Source organism: Microtus oregoni, unplaced genomic scaffold (assembly GCF_018167655.1).
Source record: "Microtus oregoni isolate MIOR12 unplaced genomic scaffold, Mior012 000035F_ref0000213, whole genome shotgun sequence".
In the NCBI taxonomy this organism is placed as follows: domain Eukaryota; kingdom Metazoa; phylum Chordata; class Mammalia; order Rodentia; family Cricetidae; genus Microtus; species Microtus oregoni.
In genome coordinates, this window is record NW_024543094.1 from 21,226,328 (window position 1) to 21,242,984 (window position 16,657).

General features: G+C 43.2%; 1 protein-coding gene across 2 annotated transcripts in view; it reads right to left on the reverse strand.

The window, feature by feature from the left end:
- Nucleotides 1-276: 276 nt before the first annotated feature.
- The window catches only part of Dclre1c (DNA cross-link repair 1C), a 31,267-nt gene continuing 14,886 nt past the window's right edge, over nucleotides 277-16,657 (reverse strand). Inside the window, exons 9-14 of one of the 2 annotated variants that reach the window (XM_041630704.1) lie at nucleotides 13,896-13,997; nucleotides 10,650-10,786; nucleotides 10,079-10,133; nucleotides 7,207-7,295; nucleotides 4,244-4,338; nucleotides 277-2,447 (exon numbers count right to left, since the gene is read on the reverse strand). In XM_041630704.1, coding sequence (XP_041486638.1) covers nucleotides 1,534-2,447; nucleotides 4,244-4,338; nucleotides 7,207-7,295; nucleotides 10,079-10,133; nucleotides 10,650-10,786; nucleotides 13,896-13,997 — 1,392 coding nt within the window. In that variant the 3' untranslated portion in view covers nucleotides 277-1,533. The remainder of the gene's footprint in view (nucleotides 2,448-4,243; nucleotides 4,339-7,206; nucleotides 7,296-10,078; nucleotides 10,134-10,649; nucleotides 10,787-13,895; nucleotides 13,998-16,657) is intronic. The other variant, XM_041630705.1, reaches the window with a different exon arrangement.

Sequence of the window (16,657 nt, forward strand, 5' to 3'; positions counted from 1 at the left end):
TACAGTTATAAAATATTAGACATACATTCAGAACAATGGTGGCATGTTTTGAATGCTTACTTTGGATCAGCCCAATTCTTGGGCTGAGATTTATGGCTCAGTTAAAAAACAAAACAAAAATAAAGTTAAAGTATTAGTGAATATATTCAAATGCATAGTTATATATACATATATTCTAAGTCATATACCCACTAGGTTGGGACTAGTAATTCCTGATCTAATTGCCATGTAGCACAGTGATGATCTGTGACATTCAGTTTAATCTGCACATTGTGAGATTCCATTTAAGCTTATTTTAAGTGGTATGCCTATATATATCTTTTTTCTTGACTTGTAAAATGTCAGCATAGTAAAGTGCTTATGAAGATGTTTATTAAGATTTATTAAATTCATATACATCAATACAAAAGCATTGTACTTTAAGGTAATTTCACAATTCACAGAGCATTTTCCTTTACATTGTAATTGTTGTAGTTTCAGTTGTATCATTGTATTGGTGGCCTTTGTATTTACTAAAACAGTTCTTGATAAGTTGCCCAGGCTTGACCTCCTGTCTCAGCCTCCAGAACAGTGAGAACACACCTTGCCTAGCTCACTGGTGATTTATAAGGTTTTTATTTTATGTGTGCTTTGCCTGCCTGTCTGTACACACACCTGGGTGTGCCTGGGTCCTCGGGATGGTCACAGACAATTGTGGGCCACCATGTACGTGCTGGAAATAGCAAGCGTTTTGCTGAGCCATCTCCCCAGCCCTGCCTCTGTGCTATCAGTTTACTCTAACAGGGCTGCCTTTTCTTCTAGACTGCTTGCCATGATTTAGGATACAGTGTATCTTGGTGGAATGGTCTGCACATACTTGAAGAGATGTATTCTGCTGTGAAGTAAAAGTTTTATCAGATCTAGTTATCTGGTGGTGGTCAGTTTTTGTATTTTGTATACTGATTTAATGTATATATACCATTTTCTCTAAGAGAAGCATGTTAAAATTTTTATATTTGTGTATTATCTGGTCTCTTTTTCTGGAGGGCAGTACTGGTGATTGAACCTAGGACTACATACATGCTAGGCAAGAGCTCTATCATTCCATTGTCTTGGTGAGTTAGACAATTTGTCTAGGACAGTATCTGCTCTTATTATAGTCTCTCTGGCTTCATACTTACATTGTCCTTTTACTTTTAACTTTACATCACTTGAATTGCGCTTTCTGTAAACAGCATAGTTGACTTAGATTTTTCCCTGAGTCTGTGTTTTTATGACTCTCTTTACATCATTTGCATTTATTGTGAGAATTAACGTGTTTAGATTTAGTTCTACAATCTCATGCAACACTGGTTTTGACCCTGTCATTTGAGCATACTTTAGTATTCCATTCTGATCCATTATTATACCAATGTATCGCTTTGTGTAGGTTTTTTAGTGGTTGCTCTAACAGGTGTGTCTAACCTGCAGGCCATATACATCCACAGCTATGAGTGTGGCCCAGAAATTTGTGTATGACATTGTGTTGCAGCATCAAAATTAGGGTTTTAATTCTTAAATATCTAAGAGTGAGCATTTTCTTTTCTCAACAACTATACTCTCACCTGTTGCCAGTTTTCCATATAAATACTGTAAATGCTCTGGTTTAGGAAGCTCAGCCTCTGGAGTTGAAGGGATTTCAAAATCAGAGGAGCTCTGTGAATCCGCATGTATGCTGGTTAGTAATGTTTTCTCCTCAGGTGGGGATTTCTTGCCACTCACAGTATCTGGTTCTCCAATGTGAGGACCTCCATTTACTTCATCTCTGCTTTTCGAATCACAGTAAGAATCCTGTGGACCATGTGCATTCTGTTCCATTTGAGAGGCGGAAATATTCTCTCTGCTTTTTGGTGTGTAGGCATCTCTGTTCAAAGATGTGCTATCCCCAGCACTTCTCTCTTGGGACGATAACAAAACAGTATCACCCTGACTGTCCCAGCCTTGACTTCCTTGATCTGTTATGTGTGTTGACTGAGATGAATTCTGGGAAGAGATGTGAGTGGATTCTCCATCAGAGTCAGTGAGGAGCCTTGGTGACTGAGATTCCCCCGTCTCTATGGAGGAAGGTAAATTTTCCAAACATTCATCTGTGACATCATCTTTTCTTTTGAAGAACACTTCCCACTGTGGTGTGTCTGCATCAGCATTTTGCTGGGGGACTGTTGCAGGGCCCAGACCTCCCTGCAGTGAAGGCGGGGTTTCTAACTCTTCTTCAGTGTCACTGTTAGATTCTTCACAGTCTATGAAGTTGGCCAGAGAAACCTTCTGCATACTGTCTGCTTTGTAGCACCCAGGGCTGTGTTTCAGTTCAGGCTGGTCTTGTGGCAATGCCTTCACTGGAAATACCTCAGGATGAAGAGTTAGCTGGTATGGAACTTTGTGCCTTAACGGTATTGGTAGAGGGTCATCAAAGAGATCATCTTCCTCCTCTGAAAAAAACAAAAACAGGCATGTAGGGAACAAGGGAATGAGACTCCTTCCTCAGTGAGAGTTGGAGCTGTACCATTTACCTGTTTCAAATCTTGGAATGGTATAAACACAGGTGCCAGTCTGCAAAGAGATAATAAAAGGCTGCCATCTGTTGAGAATATAGGTCAGTACTTCTCACACTTGAGGGACCACTTGACTCACAGGGTGACCTTTTTTTTTCTTAAAGGATTTTGTTTTCAGTTATATGTATGTGTATCTGTTTGAGTATGTGCCCATGAATGACGTGCCTGAAAACATCAGCAGTGTTAGATCCCTGAAGCTGGAGTTAGAGGCAGTTGTGAGCCAACTAATGTGGATGCTGATTTAATTCTCCTGTGTGTGGACTATCCATGGAACATTTTAAGAACTAAGGGATACAAAGGCTTGGTCAGCAAACTTACAGAAAATGATCTATAAGCCCCCAAATCTAATTCTACGCCTTCTGCCCTTGTGCTGTCTTTTGTCTGTGAGCCACCTTTCCTGAAAAGGGTAGCTACCACCCCTGAGCAAATAATCCTCTCTTTACAGAAAATGGAGGCCATCACAGAAAACCACAACTGGACGCAATGCAGAAATCAATGGATAATGTACATCATAGCTCCCGCCTCTATGGCTGAGGGAATACTGTGGAAGAGGCAACAGACTGGAAATAAGTCAAAATACCAAGAAGTCTCCTGTGAAAGTTGAATAATGACAATATCAATTGACACATTAATGTGAAAGGGTGCAATTTTCCAGGGTTACACCCCTAGACAACGTGACTACAGGCAACTAATGACTGCTGGGAGAATTAGCTTCTCCAGGGATGAGCCCCCTTATGAGTCATCAATGCAATGTTATCAGCCCTGATACCATATATACAAACAACAAAAACCAGCACATGTTTCTCTGTTTGTGCATATACATAATACATGTGTGTATGCATAATAATAAAAGGTTATCAACTTGAAGGGGGATGTGGAAAGGGCTGGAGGAAGGAAAAGGAGGGAAAGTGATGATCATATTTTAAAACCCACTCAATAAAACCAGTGACATGCATGGACTAAAATATGCATATTGCTTATAAAATAAATCATCCTTTAGTTCCAAGGCCTTCTGACTTTGGAGGGCACCAGCTACACATGTGCACAGATATACCTGAGAGCAAAACTCATATATACATAAAATCTCAAAAGTAATTTAAAATTAGATTCTAAATGAGTAGAAATATGGAAGCTAAAATGGAAAACAGACCTGAGTTCAAATCCTAGCCCTATCACTTCCTGCTAGACTTCAGGGGACTTTCTAAATTGTCTAAATTCCAGTGTTCTCTTTGGCAAAGTCAGACTGACACCACTTGGAAGTTTGTTTACATGTCTAGTTGTAGCGTGTAGAAGATGAGGACTTGCCCTGTAGAAGTGTTCAATACACAGAATCCTTCTCCAGTGAGAATTCACTTCTGGCACTTCACCAAAGGATGCAAATCTGAAGTCGTAACCACCAAGTATGGCTGCTATAAGCCAACAAACAAGGCTTTGCTCAGAATCTGAAGTTCTCATTTCTAGTCAGATCTTATCTATGTTCTTAATTACAAAACAAAATAGCAGTATAAGAAAGTAGAATGAGTGGAGAAGAACTGTTTGTGTAATACCCCTGCTCTGTCTGATCAGAACCAAAGGAAGCTAAGTCTCTTCAGCATCCTAGCAAAAATTCTCTGGGGTGACAACACAGCCCTCCTGTCACAGGTGCATTTTGGGAAGACTAGAACCATTCTTACCTGAGTCTACATAGATTGTTCTGGTTCTCTTCAGTTTTCCAAGTGGTTTGTACTTTGGTTCGGCACTTCGGGAAGATCGGCACAGAGGCTTTAAACTGATATAAATCAGAATATTTGACTTTTCCTTTTGGGAAAGTTGCTGAAGCATAAACATCACTTAGAGAGATTAGAACAAAGCCATAGGGCGATCAAGTGAGCATTTGTGGGAGATAAAGGCAATGTTTAATAAAGATCTACAACTTAATGAAGTGGCCAGTGGAAGCACTTACATACAACGTTAGTAGATACCAATCATGTACAGCGGGAACCGTCTTAACAGATTAAAGCCAAACTTGAATCTTTGCTCTTAATGAGCTCTATCCCAAGACAAGATAAGTCACCCATTGAAACCTAGCATCCGGAGAGTCTAGGAGAGGTGCTTCTTCTCTGTTTAATGGCATTTATTTACCTCTTGCAAGGATCCCACAAAGTTGATCTGATTCCAGAGTCACAAGCTGAAAGCCAGGTCACAGAAATAAGATCTGCAGGGGGTCCACCCTCACTGAGGGCTACACTACCTACTTTCCTTCTGCCAGCTTGCTCGAAGCCTTGAGGATCAGAGCCAACTCAGCAGATTGTGGCAGCCATGAAGCTCCCAACCTGACTACAGCCAGACTTCTATTTGTCATCTATGTTCTCATGTCTGTGATATTCCCTGGCTCAGTACCATGTGGCACCTCCAGAATCTGCTGTTACTGCTTCTCTCTGTAGCCATTTCATGCATTCTCTTTGGGTAACTTTTACCAAGTGAAGGTCACTCTCCACCCACCTACCCACAACAGATTGCCCAATAGAAATGCAAGCTAGGAGTACAAGATAGGATAACAAGCACTCCAAATGATTCTAAGTATATTCCCATTTAAATCTATAAGACAATCTTAAATCTCAGTGATCCGGATTAAGTTCTTAACTCTTGCCTTACTAGCCAGCATGTTGCTTTCTTGACACTACCATGCTTTCTGGCTTCTAACTAACATTTTTAGTCTACTAAAAATGGTGTCAGCTGGCACAAATAACCTTAATACCAAGATAATCTAGTTCCTGCACTAGGTCACTCTAAAAAGATTGTGTTTTTATTTCTGTATTCATGTGTCCATCACCGCACTAGGTCACTCTAAAAAGATTGTGTTTTTATTTCTGTATTCATGTGTCCATCACGTTTGAGGTGAATATGTTCCATGGAGGTTAGAAAGGGCATTGGGTCCGCTGGAGCTGGAATTAGAGCTAGTTGTGCAGCTTTGGATGTGGGTGCTGGGAACCACACTCAGGGCCTCTGGAGAGCTCTTAACCACTCAGCCATCTCTCTATCTTACCAGTTCACATCTTAAGAATTGGCCACTCAGGGAGGGTAGAGGGAGAGAGGAGGAAGGGAAAGGAGTGGAGAAAAATGTATAGCTCAATAAAAACAATAAAAAAGAATTGGCCACTCATAAGTAGATATTATATGTAAAGCAAAGGAAAACCAGACTACAATCCACAGGTCCACAGAAGCTAGGTAACAAGGAAGACCCTAAGAGGAACACATGGATCTCCCAGGGAAGGGGAGTTAGATGAGATTTCCTGGGTAAACTGGGGACAAGGAGGGTAAAGGGGAGGGGATGGGAAATGAGAACATGAGGGAATGATGGTCAAAGTGGGTAGGGAGAGCAGTGAAAGAGAGATCTTGATAGAGGGAACCACTATGGGGTTAGAGAAATTCCCAAGAATCCACAAGGATGACCACAGCTAAGTCTCCTGGCAACAGTGGAGAGAGAGCCCAAACTGGCCTTCCCCTGTAATCAGATTGGTGAATACCCCAACTATCATCATAGAGCCTTCATCTAGCAACTGATGGAACCAGATGCAGAGATCCACAACCAAGCACCAGGAATCCAATTAGAGAGAGGGAAGAGAATATATGAGCTAGGGAGGTCAAGATCATGATGGAGACATCTATAGAGGCAGCTGAACCAAGTTTGTGGAAATTCAGGAACTCTAGACTGACAGCTGTGGAGTCTCCATGGGACTGAACTAGGCCCCCCACATGTGGGAGACAGTGGTGAAGCTTGACTATCTGTAGGGCACCTGGCAGTAGGATCGGGATCTATCCCTGGTGTATGAGTTAGCCTACTGGAGCCCATTCCCTATGGTGGGACGCCCCAACTTAAAGTGCCAGACGTTTTGTTGACTTCCCATGGGAGCCCATACTCGTTGGGAGGAGGGTGGAGGGGGAGAACTGTGGATGGAATGTAAAATGAAATGAAATAATCAAAGAATCATTGCTTTGGAGTGAAGATGTTACAGTTGGAAAATGAATACAAAAGAAAATGTTTAATTACATGTGGGCTTCTAATAAAGCAGAAACAAAATTGGCCACCAGTAACTTCCACTTCCACTCCTCCCGCCATCAGAACATGTATCTTTCTCCCGTTTGCACGACTGAGCTCTTATTCCTCGTGCTTCCCTGGTGATTTTTGTCCTTGACAGCCTCCCACCTGTCTGGTCCCAAGAAATCTTTTTTCCCAAAGTCTGGCATTTGGACAAAACCCAGCATCCTCTCCGAGACTTGAGGAAGTAGCCTGTACCTGCTAAAAGGAAGCATTGTCCTTGTCTCTGGCACAAGGACCCTGGCTCTTCCGTTAACATACACCTGTGGTGCCTATGGCATATCAAGCTCCTAGACACATTCAATCCCTACACTTCAAAGACCTCCACCTCAGTTTCTATTCCCCTCCTCCCAGGTACCTGTTCCTTTGAAAACCCTGGGCAGTGGTGGCTCACCGCCTAGACTGCTCCATAGCCTGGAGCCTGTTTCCCACCTGTCTCTCAAAGCTTGGTGCTGTATGTGTTCATCAGTCTCAGGCAGATTTTCAAGCATAGCATTCCCATGCCTCCCAGCCAGAGCCACCAATAGCACACAAGACCCACAAACAGAAGCTACTCACACATCCATGACCTTATCCACGGTGAGGCCTACTGGAATGACGTTTGGATATGCATTCACTGGACAGATGTAGCTCAAAAAATCTTTAATCTAGAAGGAATATAAAATGCATCAGCTATCTCTGATGGGAAATTGAGGTGCCAGTCTATTCCCAGTTCCTAGTATACAGACCAGTTGAGAGGCCTCTCCATGGAAATAAATGAAGAGGGGACATACAGACACAATGGAGTTGTGTCCAGCCATAAGGAACAAACTATGTCATTTGCAGAAAAATGGATAAAAACTAGAGATCATTGTGTTAGGCAAAATAAGCCAACTCAGGCAGATAGCGCATTTTGTATCATGTGGATACACACATACATGGTACATGTACAGATACATGATAGGAAAGCGGGAGAGTAACTATGGGACAGGGACTATCAGGAGAGAAAGAGATAGTCTAGTCTGTTTTCTCTCATTTGTGGAAACTAGGTCTAACAATACATAATGGAAACAGATGGGGGACTGTTTCAGGAGAAGAAGGAGACCAGTGAGAGGGAGAGGAGAGACAAGGGAGGGTAATGGTGGGCAAAAATGAACAAAGTATGAAGATATATTTGTATGAAAATGTTATGATAAAATTCATTATTTTGTATGCTAACTAAAATATTAATTAAAAAAAGAAAACTGAGGGTGTCAGAAAAGAGAGGTATAGGAAAGGGCAGCAGAGCTTCCTTGTGACCCTGCTTCAGTGCTGGCTGCACATGGGGACCACCGAGGGACCTGCCAAACAAGACACACGCACTGGCAATGCCTTGGCCTCATTCCCCTAAACGCTCCCTGTGCTGCGCTACGTGGGAGTCTGGGAACTTGCACAGTTGAACTTTGTTCAGGTTTCTGCTCCACAGAAAGAGCTTGAGTTCCTAATTAATGGAATCTAAAAATGGTGCCTTTGTAAAATTTGACATTCATTTTTTAGTCCAAGGCCAGTTGCCTACACATTTGGCAAACCCTCTTCCATGTGAGTTAGAATACAGCTGAATATTGACCATAATAGATACAAGAAAAGAAGGTCTTGTACCTTTTTCTGCGTATAAATAGTCATTACCAGGGCAACTGCATCTTGGAGATCACTTGATTTGCTCTAATGCCTATTCTTATGGAATCAAATACCACGCAGTGGCTACCACCTTTGAAGACACCAAACTCTTCTGCCCATTACATCTTAGTTTGCAGTTACTAAAGTGAGCAATGCAGTCAAGCCTGAATGCAATAGCACTCAAGGAGTCCAGTATGACTGGGTCCAGTAGTGATCTCCGGTGGCCCAGGGCCTGCAGGTCTCTCCTAGTAGACAACTTAGGACAACCTGCTTCTGTGCACATTTCTCTAGTGCCAGAGAGAGGACCCCTTACTGATGTGGGATGCCCCTCTGTGTGCTGTGAATATGTTTTATTACTATTGGTTAATAAAGAAGCTGCTTTGGCCTATGACAGGGCAGAATAGTGCTAGGCGGGAAATCCAAGCAGAGATAGAGGGGGAAAGAAGGCAGAGTCTGAGAGACGCCAGCAGCTACCAGGGAAGCAAGCTGTGAGATGACAAGCCACAAGCTTTGTGGTAAAATGTAAACTAATAGAAATGGGTTATTTTAAGTTTTAAGAGCTAGTTAATAATAAGCCTGAGTTAACAAGCCAAACAGTATGTAACTAATATTAAGTCTCTGAGTGATTATTGTAAAAGTGGCTGCGGGACCAGGCGGGACAAGAAACCTCCAGTTATACCTTACCACAAAGTCTGAAACACTGGATGTAAGGTGTCTGAACGCTGTTCACATACAGGTGGATGTGGACAGGGAGTACACACAAGACCGAAGCAGAAGGTGTCCTGAGCAAAGCTGCTAGCCAGTGCAGGCTGCATGTACTCCGAGACACACAGCTCGGAGGAAGTGTTCCAGGCCCTTTGTGTGTGTATGACTCAAAAGACTGCACATACAAAGTCCTTTCATACCAATTCGAAACAATTACAGTTTAAAACATTCACAAGTATGTTGATATTTTTTTTTTTTTTGCCTCTTCAGAATATAAAACAGAAGAATTCTCCTTAAGAGTTCTACCAGGCAAATCTCACTTATTAGATATTGGTGAGCTGTGACCTCAGTAAGTTTAAGGCTCAGATTCTTCATCTACCGTATAAAGAAGATAACACCTGTGAAATGCTAGTGCCAGTACCCGCTGGCCAGTACCAGGTACCCGGTGAAACATCCGCTGCCATTATGCAGGACAGAGTTGGTAATGATAGTACAAAGACTTGGATCCCCTCTTTCCACAATGGATGGCCAGGGCACAAAGCAGTGAGCATCTAACTCTAACTCTAACGCAAAGGACCAAATGAGGACACAGAGCCCCAGGGATTTCCAGGAACTATGAAAATGGCTACTCTAAACTAAAGGACGCCTATTCTTTAGGAACTTTGCACAAACAACTTTTTTATACCTTTAGGGAGGCATGCACACAAAAACCATTACTTGCCCCTAAAGTGCCCACCTTGCATGTATGAGGATCTGAATTTGATGCCCAGAACCATGTAACAATGCTCGGTATAGTGGCGCACACTGGTAATCCCAGTGCCAGGAAAGCACAGGAGGACCCCTGCCAACGGCCAGCCAGCCTAACTGCTGAACTCCATGCTGATGAGAGACCTGGTGTGGAAGAGTATGACGGCCTTCCTGAGGACGACACCTGAAGCTGCCTTCTGGCCTCCACCCAGATACACATCTACACTCACCCCTTCCCACACGCATGCACACATATATGTACACCCCACAGACATATACCCTGCCCCGTGGTGACCAACCCCAAAGGCTGCAGTCAGCAGTAGGAGCTGGTGGATCCTCTTACCTCACTGTAGGAGGAGTGAAAAGAAAAGCATGCTCTGTATGAGCTCTCTCCTGTCCTAGGAAAAAACAGAACACAAAAGGACACTTAGCAAAACTAAGTGGTACTATAGGGTTGAACCCCACTTAGGCTGTTTGGGTGTGAAGCCACGTGGATGTGAGGAACTGCTTCTTGGGACAGGAGGCAACTTCTTCAGACACGGAAACCTTCTGTAGACATTCTAAATAGCCCAAATCAAGGAGGCGTTGCTAAGGTATTGAGGCCATTTGTGGAGCTGCCTCTACTGTACCGGTGCTTCTATTCTTTCCAATACCTGTCTGTATTGCAAAGCCCTCGGATGCCTTCACAGTTCAACCATCTTGTCTCTCACAGAGGAAGTCCCTAGATATATCAGCAAATGTACTGCCATAGTTTGAAAGCAACATCCCTTCGTTTTAAATAATGTTTAAATAAAAAACATAGTTCCTACAATTGTAACATCCTCTCCCTGGGCTCTTGCTGATCTGAGTTTAAACTTCATTAAACACAACACTTCCCCTCTGGGTTTCTGAAGACCAAGCCATCGGTCCCTTACCTCACTATCACGTTGGTTTTTCTGGTTCTCTCTCCGAACCACATGGTGGATGGTTTGATGCTGATGGTATGGAGCGCAGTTTTGTTTTTGGAAGTAATCCCACAGGGTAACTTATTCCATTGAAAATACTCCTCTGCCTGAAAACAAAACAGAAACACATTTGTTTTAAATCCTAGCTACATATTTTCAACAAGGCTATTGTAGACTGGCATTCAAAAGCAATTGCAGGTGAGTTTTTGGATATGAAGAAACTGCAGACGCAAGGAAGGAAACAAGTTATTTTAGAATAAATAACCTGGGTGCTCCAATAATGCTGGAAAGTAGGTTTGTACTTACAAAGAGGACTCCCTGGCTTAGTGAGGTGCCACATGGCTGGAAGATCATGAGTTTGAGCCCAGCCTGGACTCCAGCAGCCTAGCCCTATCTACAGTGAAGACTCTCACGAAAATCAAAAGCAAGCTACTCTTTGGGCTGTGGAGGTGGCATATGATGGCTGGGGAAACAAGCAGGAAGATGGCAAGTTTGAGCCTAGTCCATGCTACAACAGCCAGAATCAGGGCACAACGGGAGATCTCCCGGTTTATTATTACATTCTTTTCGCCATCCAAGAGTCTACTGGATGGGTAGCTGCGTATGATTAAATAAATGACAAGAATTAGACTATGTAGCCTACCTATCGCCAGTTATAGTCATGAGTTAGACTGTGTGGCTACCTATCGCCAGGAATAGTTTCTAACATGCAGCTTTCTTACTGAAAAAAAAAATTCTTTTTATTTGTCTGTATGTGGGTGTGCATGTGTGTGTATATGTGTGTGTGTGTGTGTGTGTGTGTACATATATATATGGGATGTCCAAGGAAGCCGAAAGAGGGCATTAGATCCCTGGAGTTGGATTTACAGGCAGTTGTGCGCTGGGAACCAAACGCAGGTCCTCTGAAAGAGCAGTAAGAACTCCTAGGCGTGGAGTTAATGTGCAGTTCTCTTGCAAAGGCTTCTATTAGAACATTACAGGTCGTTGATGAGAAAACGTATTTTCATGCATAGTTCTTAAGGGTTTAGGCACATGGAGCAGTGCTATTATGTTCTGCAACAGTGGTCTACATATATATGCATGTTGCTGAGGGTTCTATGCTCAGAGAGCTCAAATTTTAGGGGAAAATTATGATCAGGCACATAATTGTATTTGAAGGTAACTAATTCAATTGTCCTTTTTTTTTTTTTTTTTTTTTCAAGACAGTTTCTCAGTAGCTATAGAGTCAGTCCTGGAACTCACTCTGTAAACTAGGCTGGCCTCAAATTCACAGAAATCCGCCTGCCTCTGACTCCTGAGTGCTGAGATTAAAGCGCCACCACCACCTGACTCAGTTGTCTTAATTAAATGTCAAAGACAGTAGTTGAAGCTGGGCAGTGGTGGCACATGCCTTTAATCCCAGCACTCGGAGGCAGAAGCAGATGGATGAACTGTGAGTTCAAGATCAGCCTGATCTATAAAAGTTAGTTCCAGGACAGCTAAGGGTGTTACACAGAGAAACCCTGTCTCAAAAAAAAAAAAAAAAAAAAAAAGACATTAGTTGGGAAAAGGATGGAAATCAGGGGAAGGGGGAACAGAGAATATGAAGAGCAAATGTAACTAAAAATATATTGTATAGGGTTGGAGAGATGGCTCAGAGGTTAAGAGCACTGGCTTTTCTTACAGGGGTCCTGAGTTCAATTCCCAGCAACCACATGGTGGCTCACATCCATCTATAATGAGATCTGGTGCCCTCTTCTGGCATCCAAGCATACACACAGACAGACCACTGTGTATATAATAAATAGATAAATAAAGATTTATTTTTTAAAAATATATATTTTATAGATATAATGAGGTGCAGGGAAAAGATGTATTATCAAAGGAAAACAAACGTCAAAGGCAAACTCAAAATGGAAGGCTGGTAACTCAAGGGTTCACAGTAGAAGTACAAAGAAAAACTGTGACAGTGAGCAGCAAAGACACCTGAGGTGCTTCCTTGGGCTTCCACCACTATGGTATCGCCTTCAGAGTTGGAAGGAGGTTATACCTAGATATTTAAGTGAGTAGAAGAAAATTACAGTTTTTTAAAAAAGATTATTTAATTATGTATACAGCATTCTACCTTCATGTGTCCCTGTAGGCCAGAAGAGGGCACCAGATCTCATTACAGATGGCTGTGAGCCATCATGTGGTTGTTGGGATTTGAACTCAGAACCTCTGGAAGAACAATCAATGCTCTTAACCTCTGAGCCATCTCTCCAGCCCGAGAATTATAGTTTTCAAGCGTACACCTGTCTTAAGTCTCAGAAACAAGTAGTAATACACTGTGAACATGTTTACTTAAATTATAAGCTCGACATAGTATCATCCTGGCCTCCACATTGTATCTCTCTATCCACAGACCAGTACTGCTCTCAGACCTCATCAGAGAAGTTTCTGTGTGCAGTGGATGGTGGCGGACACAAAAACAGCTGGCCGAAATGCAGGGAGTAAGTGTGTGGGTGGTGCCCAGCCACGAGACGTCTCTAACACATTGCCACTCCTGAAGCTCAGAGGCCATCGTGGAAGAGGGCACAGAAAGACAGAAGAGCCAGAGGTTATGGGGACAGGAGCCAAACTGTCTTCTAGCCATGACAGAACTGCTGCACACATGAACACAGAGTGGGAAAGTTCCAGAGCAGACCCTGCTCCTGAGGAGCTATGGACAGATGATGCCTTCCCGAAGACAGGGAGTCAGTTTTCTTTAAGGGTGTGGCTTCTGGCAGGTCAGCTGTGTCCAGTGGATGGTCCCACACCCAGGAAAATATGGGCAGCACAAACTGAACTCTACGAGTTATTAAAATTGACAAAAATAACAGAGCACACGCAGGTGGATGAACAGGGAGAAGTGGGTAGATCTGGGAAGAATAGAGGGGACAAATATGACCAAAATTGATTGTATGCATTTTTCAAAGAATTAATATTTGCTTAAATTACAACTAGCACAGATTAATAACTTCATTACAAATAAATCTCCATCTTCATGTAGAAGAAGCAATTTTCTGTACGAATTTAAGAATCTGTGTGTGTTCCTCATTATGAGGTACGTGCTCATGGAATATAGGTATGTATAACTGCACGACCTCCAGCTAACAGCTTAGGATCATGGAGAGTTCCGAAAGGGAATTTCTGAGGTGCCTTCTTGATCTCAATCTCTCAGGTCCCACAAAGAACAGGACAGATGTTTCTCAGTACCTTTGGGTGGCGGCAGGCATGGATTTGGGTGTTTCGGTCCGTGGTGAGATGGTGGAGGATATCAGGCATGTTTCTAAACATATCCATCTTGTCCACATGAACCTGTGAAGAAGAGCAGGTAGAAGAAGCACATTGTTTGAAATGCAGTTATAAGAGGACACACATTCCAGGGGACACTGTCCGGTTAGTGGATGAATCTTTTCTCTGCAGTCTCGTTCTGAGCTGTGGTGTCCCTAGGCAAAGGACCCATCCCATAGATTGCCCCTGATTGTGTTAATACTGTCCTTCAAGAATCATTTGGTTCCTATTGAATATGCATCTCCAGGATGTCAAACAATTCTAAACTCTAGCACTACAGCAGACGCCAAAGCCAACAAAGACAACCAAGAAGCTCCCACTGCCTCTGCTGAGAATTCTCTGTTCAGTTCAGTGCCCCATTTTTTAATTGGGTTAATTAGCATTTTAAAGTCTAGTTTCTTGAGTTCTTTATATATTTTGGAGATCAGACCTTTGTCTGTTGTGGGGTTGGTGAAGATCTTCTCCCAATCAGTAGGTTGCCTTTGTGTCTTATTGACTATGTCCTTTGCTTTACAGAAGCTTCTCAGTTTAAGTAGGTCCCATTTATTCAATGTTGCCCTTAATGTCTGTGCTTCTGGGGTTAATGGCCAAAAGACACTTAAAGTCGTGCTCAACTTCCTTAGCAATCAGGGAAATGCAAATCAAAACAACTTTGAGATATCATCTTACACCTGTCAGAATGGCTAAAGTCAAAAACACCAAGGATAACCTTTGCTGGAGAGGCTGTGGAGGAACGGGTACCCTCATCCATTGCTGGTGGGAATGCAATCTTGTGCAACCACTGTGGAAGTCAGTGTTTCGGTTTCTCAGGAAATTCGGGATCAACTTACCCCTGGACCCAGCAATACCACTCCTGGGAATATACCCAAGAGATGCTCTATCATATGACAAAAGCATTTGTTCAACTATGTTCATAGCAGTATTATTTGTAATAGCCAGAACCTGGAAACAACCTAGATGCCCTTCAATGGAAGAATGGATGAAGAAAGTATGGAATATATACACGCTAGAGTACTACGCTGCGGTAAAAAACAATGACTTCTCGAATTTTGCATGCAAATGGATGGAAATAGAAAACACTATCCTGAGTGAGGTGTCCCAGACCCAAAAAGATGAACATGGGATGTACTCGCTCATAATTGGTTTCTAGCCATAAATTAGGGCCACGGAGTCTACAATAGGTGAACCTAAAGAAGCTAAGTAAGAAGGTGAACCCAAGGAAAAACATATAGTTATCCTCTTGGCTAAGGGAAGTAGACCAAATTGCCGGGGAGAAAATTAGGATCTTGGGGGTGGGGTGGGATGGGGGTAAGGGGAGATGGGGAGAGAAAAGGTAGAAGGGAAGGAGGGGGGACTTGGGGAATCAGGAGAATTGGGATAAAGGAAAGGTGGATAGGGGAGCACGGAACCACAATTCTTAGTTAAGGGAACCACTTTAGGGTGAGCAAGAGATTTGACCCTAGAGGGGCTCCCAAGTGCCCAACATGAGGTTCCCAGTTAGTTCCTTGGGCAGCTGAGGATTGGGAACCTGAAATGACCCTATCCTAGAGCAATACTGACGAATATCTTGCATATCATCATAGAACCTTCATCTGGTGATGGATGGAGACAGAGACAGAGACCCACACTGGAGCACTGGACTGAGCTCCCAAGGTCCCAATGAGGAGCAGAAGGAGGGAGAACATGAGCAAAGAAGTCGGGACCACGAGGCGTGCACCCACCCACTGAGACAGTGGAGCTGATCTACTGGGAGCTCACCAAGGCCAGCTGGACTGTGACCGAAAAAGCATGGGATAAAACCGGACTCTCTGAACATGGCGAACAATGAGGGCTGATGAGACGCCAAGGACAATGGCACGGGGTTTTGATCCTACTTAATGTGCTGGCTTTGTGGAAGCCTAGCCAGTTTGGATGTTCACCTTCCTAGATATGGACGGAGGGGGGAGGACCTAGGACTTACCACAGGGCAGGGAACCTGGACTGCTCTGTGGACTGGAGAGGGAGGGGGAGAGGAGTGGGGGGAGGGGGAGAAGGGTGGGAGGAGGGGGAGGGAAATGGGAGGCTGGGAGGAGGTGGAAACTTGTTTTTTGTTTATGTTTTTTTTCTTCTTTTCTTAATAAAAAAAATTATAAAAAAAAAAAAAAAGAAGCTCCCACTGGGCTGGTGAGATGGCTCAGTGGGGGCAAGTGTGGGCTAAAGAAGCTGTGGCCCTGAATTCCATCTCCAGAACCCACTTAGAGGAGGGAGAGAAGCAACTGTAACATGTTGTGTGTGGCATGCATGTTACATGTGTGGCAAACGACATGCCCCATAGGACAGCTGGTGTGGGGAAAAGAAAGTAGGACCCAGATTGTCCTGCCCCATAGAACTTCACATGGCAAAGAGGAGAGAAAGATCCAGAAGAACAAATACTCAAATGTGGCTGACCTGAAGAAATTTAAGGCTAGTAACAGTTTAAAGTATTAAAACCAATTATGTCACTTTTACTCCAAGCTTGTCTTCTGGGTCTTTCAAAGCAGATGATATTAGTGCCTAAACTGATATTAGGATCATGAAACAAAATTAAAATTGTAACACCCTCATGTTGGTGTGAGACTAACAAACACACAGAAATAATGTCAGTTACTGTGCTGGCTGCTGCTAAGGCAGGGTGCAGAAAGAACTTAGGCTCAACCGCTTACCCG